This window comes from Martes martes (assembly GCF_963455335.1).
Source record: "Martes martes genome assembly, chromosome: 12".
NCBI classification, from domain to species: Eukaryota; Metazoa; Chordata; class Mammalia; order Carnivora; family Mustelidae; genus Martes; species Martes martes.
Genome location: NC_137900.1, coordinates 48,795,336 through 48,800,372, shown reverse-complemented (window position 1 = coordinate 48,800,372; position 5,037 = coordinate 48,795,336). Strand labels below are relative to the sequence as shown.

The 5,037-nt window shown below is 42.3% G+C and overlaps 1 protein-coding gene across 1 annotated transcript; it reads left to right on the top strand.

Annotated features, from left to right (window-relative positions):
* Nucleotides 1-240: 240 nt before the first annotated feature.
* On the top strand, nt 241-4,543 carry KLHL9 (kelch like family member 9). Its single transcript, XM_080819171.1, has one exon. It carries the CDS (start codon nt 743-745, stop codon nt 2,594-2,596), a length of 1,854 nt encoding a protein of 617 aa, XP_080675297.1. The 5' UTR covers nt 241-742; the 3' UTR covers nt 2,597-4,543.
* Nucleotides 4,544-5,037: the final 494 nt, after the last annotated feature.

Sequence of the window (5,037 nt, the reverse complement as noted above, 5' to 3'; positions counted from 1 at the left end):
CATCACAAACGTTCATCCGTTGGGGCCGACAGAATCCCACAAACGGAGTAAGACGGAGATGCCAGCCAGCTCGCGGGCATCCCGCGCCGCAGCTCCCCAACAGCCCCCTTGGCGCCTCCCGCTCCCTTCCTCCCCATCCCCCATATGTCCGCCCACTGACGCGAGCAGGCGGCTGCGCAGCCGCAGTAGCCGCCTCGGCCGCTCCTAGCCCGGGGGATCCTGGGACGAGGCTTTTCCGGAAGGACGGGCTCGGCGTCCGCGGCTAGGCCGGTGTTCCAGGCCCAGACCCAAGTCAGGCCCGTATTCCAGGCCCTCGTCCCACCAGTCGCCGAGGCGGCGCTCTGGTGACAGCGGAGGGCGCAGCGGGCCGCTCGCTGAGGTGGCCGGCCTCGCCGCCTCGCGAGTCGCAGTACGTGGCGGCGCCTCGCCCTTGGCCCGGAGCGGAACTGCTGGAGGAGCGGCAGCGCAGGCCTGACCAGGTGAACCGGGTCCCTTAACCGCCTTCTGGTGAATCATCTGCATAATAATCAGATTTGAGGTCCACAGCCCTTTGTGGTCCTGTTGTGGAACAGTTTTCGGTGGATGACTGACTGGTGTGTTGTGAGGGGCGCCTCAGTGACTGCTTGCCCCTGAAAAGGAAAGCGAGCTCTCCTGCTCTTTGGGCTGCCTCGTTTCCTTGAAAGCTTCCAGGTTCTAACTGCGTGCTCGGGCACAGATCTGTGTGCCAGAGGAAGGCTTTCCCATGAAAGTGTCTCTTGGTAACGGTGAAATGGGCGTCTCCGCCCATCTGCAGCCTTGCAAGGCAGGAACCACACGGTTTTTTACCAGCAATACTCACAGTTCGGTGGTATTGCAAGGCTTCGATCAGCTCAGAATAGAAGGCTTGCTTTGTGATGTGACCTTGGTTCCAGGTGATGGAGATGAAATCTTCCCCGTTCACAGAGCTATGATGGCGTCTGCTAGTGATTATTTCAAGGCGATGTTCACAGGTGGAATGAAAGAACAAGATTTAATGTGCATTAAGCTTCATGGGGTGAACAAGGTTGGTCTGAAGAAAATAATTGATTTTATTTATACTGCAAAACTTTCCCTTAATATGGACAATCTCCAGGACACACTTGAAGCTGCCAGCTTTTTACAAATTTTACCTGTTTTGGACTTCTGTAAAGTATTTCTTATTTCAGGAGTCTCTTTAGATAACTGTGTTGAAGTTGGACGAATTGCTAACACCTACAATCTTATCGAAGTGGATAAATATGTCAATAATTTCATCCTGAAGAATTTTCCTGCATTACTGAGTACTGGGGAGTTTCTGAAACTCCCCTTTGAACGGCTTGCCTTTGTGCTTTCTAGTAATAGTCTTAAGCACTGTTCTGAACTTGAGCTCTTCAAGGCTGCCTGTCGCTGGCTAAGGTTGGAAGACCCTCGGATGGATTATGCTGCAAAATTAATGAAGAATATTCGATTTCCGTTGATGACACCCCAGGATCTCATCAATTATGTGCAGACAGTAGATTTCATGAGAACAGACAATACCTGTGTGAATTTGCTTTTAGAAGCTAGCAATTACCAAATGATGCCATATATGCAGCCAGTGATGCAGTCAGATAGAACTGCCATTCGATCTGACTCGACACACTTGGTCACATTAGGAGGAGTTTTGAGACAGCAGCTGGTTGTCAGTAAAGAATTACGGATGTATGATGAAAGGGCACAAGAATGGAGATCTCTAGCCCCAATGGATGCTCCTCGATACCAGCATGGCATTGCTGTCATTGGAAACTTTCTTTATGTAGTTGGTGGTCAAAGCAATTATGATACAAAAGGAAAAACTGCTGTTGATACAGTTTTCAGGTTTGATCCTCGGTATAATAAATGGATGCAGGTTGCATCATTAAATGAAAAGCGCACATTCTTCCACTTGAGTGCCCTCAAAGGACATTTATATGCTGTTGGTGGGCGAAGTGCAGCTGGTGAACTGGCCACAGTAGAATGTTACAACCCAAGGATGAATGAGTGGAGCTATGTTGCAAAAATGAGTGAACCCCACTATGGCCATGCTGGAACAGTGTATGGAGGCCTAATGTATATTTCAGGAGGAATTACTCATGACACCTTCCAGAATGAGCTCATGTGTTTTGACCCAGATACAGACAAATGGACACAGAAGGCTCCAATGACCACAGTCAGAGGTCTGCACTGCATGTGTACAGTTGGAGACAAGCTCTATGTCATTGGTGGCAATCACTTCAGAGGAACAAGTGATTATGATGATGTTCTAAGCTGTGAATACTATTCGCCAACCCTTGACCAGTGGACACCAATTGCTGCTATGTTAAGAGGTCAAAGTGATGTTGGAGTTGCCGTCTTTGAAAATAAAATCTATGTTGTAGGCGGATATTCTTGGAATAATCGTTGTATGGTAGAAATTGTCCAGAAATATGACCCAGAAAAGGATGAGTGGCATAAAGTTTTTGACCTTCCAGAGTCACTTGGTGGCATTCGAGCTTGTACTCTCACAGTTTTTCCACCTGAGGAAAACCCTGGATCCCCTTCTAGAGAATCACCTCTTTCAGCACCTTCGGATCATTCTTAGGACTAAAATGTAGTACCTTTGCAGTGCATCATGGATGATCTCACACTTCCCCTTCGGTTGTATCTTATAATGATTGGTACAGTTATTAGATAAAATGGTAATTGATGTTATTTCTCTTGTTTGGTTCTATGTTTATCATATGGTTAACAAATGCATTCTGAAAATATTCAACATAGCCAGCTGTTTTAACAAATGTAAAAAGATACGTAGAAAAATGTTTGAGATGTGTTTGTGGTGTTGTGTAAGTTAAATTGTAGGTGATTGTAGTAAATGTATAATTATGTTCATTATGCTTCAGAGCTGCAAGTTTTCATCTTTGACTTCAAAACATCAAAGGGAGGCTGCCTGCCCTGACCTAAAATAAACAAGAGGTCACCAAATATTATCACCGACCTCCCTTTTTTCATATAGTTTTTGACATCGTTGCCAATTCACCTGATTGAGTGCGTTCAGAATATGTGAAGTTTCTTAGATAGGAGAAGTAAACAGTGTAGCCCTAAGTCAGAGTTTTGTATCTCTCTGTGGAGAGAGGGAAGGGGAGAGAGAGAATATAAATATGTATGTACGTACATTACATACATGTGTATATACATCCATACATCCATACACATACACATTTAATTTTTAAATTGGTAATTCAGCTATAGGGAAATTGTTTTTAATTTTTTTTCTTCCTACCAGCTGTTCTATTCAAGTGGGAATTCAGTACCAGAAAATAAGTATAGAGTCATACTAAATTGAGATAGATAAGGGCTACAACATATTAGGTTGACTACCAAATCTGTCATTTGGCTAAATTGTTATTTCAGATGAAACATACTACTTTTTCTGCTGTGTATTGTTTTTTATAGAGTTGCTTTTATACAGGCTATTTAGCAGAGTTCGGGTTTCTGAGAATTGGTTTTGCTGAGTAAGTTTAAGTAAGCTTTGCTGTTCTGCCTTTTTGTTCAGTAAAACTTACATGAGGAAAGCTAAGAATGAAATATGCTGAACAAAGCTGTAGGATTTTAAGTTCAGTCTCCCAACTTAGTCATTCTAACATGATCGTTTGATTTGGGGTGGTTGCTCTAGGCGGTGTACGTCCTGAGCTTTGTGGGATCTGCCTCAAGGCTGTGATCTGAGCAAGCAGGAGACAGACTCAGTTCTGTTTCAAATCAGAAGAATGTCCATTTGTCTGTGTCTAAAGAACGGGACCAACTTCAGATTCCCTAGGAAGCCGGTTACAGAAAGCCTAGGCCACTGCTGATTTTCAGACAGGTACTAAAGTAGATGTTCAGCCTCTGAAATACCAAGGGCATCCCTACTGGTTGAGAATCATACGGGGAGATCTTAATGAGACCTTTTCAGCAAATGGGAGTCATAATGGACCTTTGTATGTAGTGAGTGATTCTGGAGAGGTAATTTCCTGGAATAATTGCCTATCTGAAGAAAAATTTACATATGCCCATTTACATACATATAAATATATCCCTACACTTGGGAAGTTGTCATAGTATAAATCAGGAATGATCTTCTCTTCATTGACAATCCCATGAGAAAACTCAGGAACCCAGACAAAAGGAATTGGCTTCCAGGGATCTGAACCTTACTGCCCATACAAGTGTTGATTCATTTTAATGCTTTTTATGATTTCTGCCTTGGCAGAAAATTTCATACTTTCTATGTTTTTTTAAATGACTGATTTTTTATTACTAAAAATAGCACAGTTGAGTACATTTAGAAAATAGAAAAAGTAGAAATTGGTGTTAACTTTGTGCATTAAATAAGCAAGAAATGGCATCCCAATCATTTCTTTATTAATGAGGTTAAATATTTGTGGTTTTTGAGTAGCTCTGTTTCCTCTGAATGTTCATGTCCTTTACCCTTGTGATACCTATTGGACTTGCTTTGTTTTTTTCATACCAAGTTATAGGATCTCTTTATATAATAAATATAATTTAACTGGCATTTGTTTGCATTGATTTCTTTTTCTTAATCTATTATAGTTTTACAAAGGCAGGGCCATTCAGTTAATTTTAGAGATAAAATTTGTCCATCTTTTTGCATTTTGACCTTTTGGAGATAATTCTGCTATGGTTTTTTTTTTTGTTGTTGTTGTTTTTATATAGTATTGATGTATTACTCTTGGTGCTAATTCTCACCTGCTGAGGTGATATTGCCCTGCTTGCCTTCTGTTCTGCACAAGCTTTTGTCTTTACCTTGTTGAAAAAAGGTTTTTGCCTTCTATTACAGTTAACTGTTGCTTTGTAGCTAGCCAAGAATTGCTTAACTAGATAAGCTAACTACTCCACCTATATCCCCTAACTGGAGGGTACACATGCTCCACCTCTCACCCTTTTAGAATTTTCTGCAGTGGACAGCTGTCTTGGCAGTCCTAGAGTAGGTGACTGATGGTATGCTAATACTACTAATTACACCTGGAATTCTTTGCTTATAGATAA

Excerpts from the sequence above, each read along its gene's own strand:
- KLHL9 (XM_080819171.1), top strand. The coding sequence starts at position 743 with ATGAAAGTGTCTCTTGGTAACGGTGAAATGGGCGTCTCCGCCCATCTG.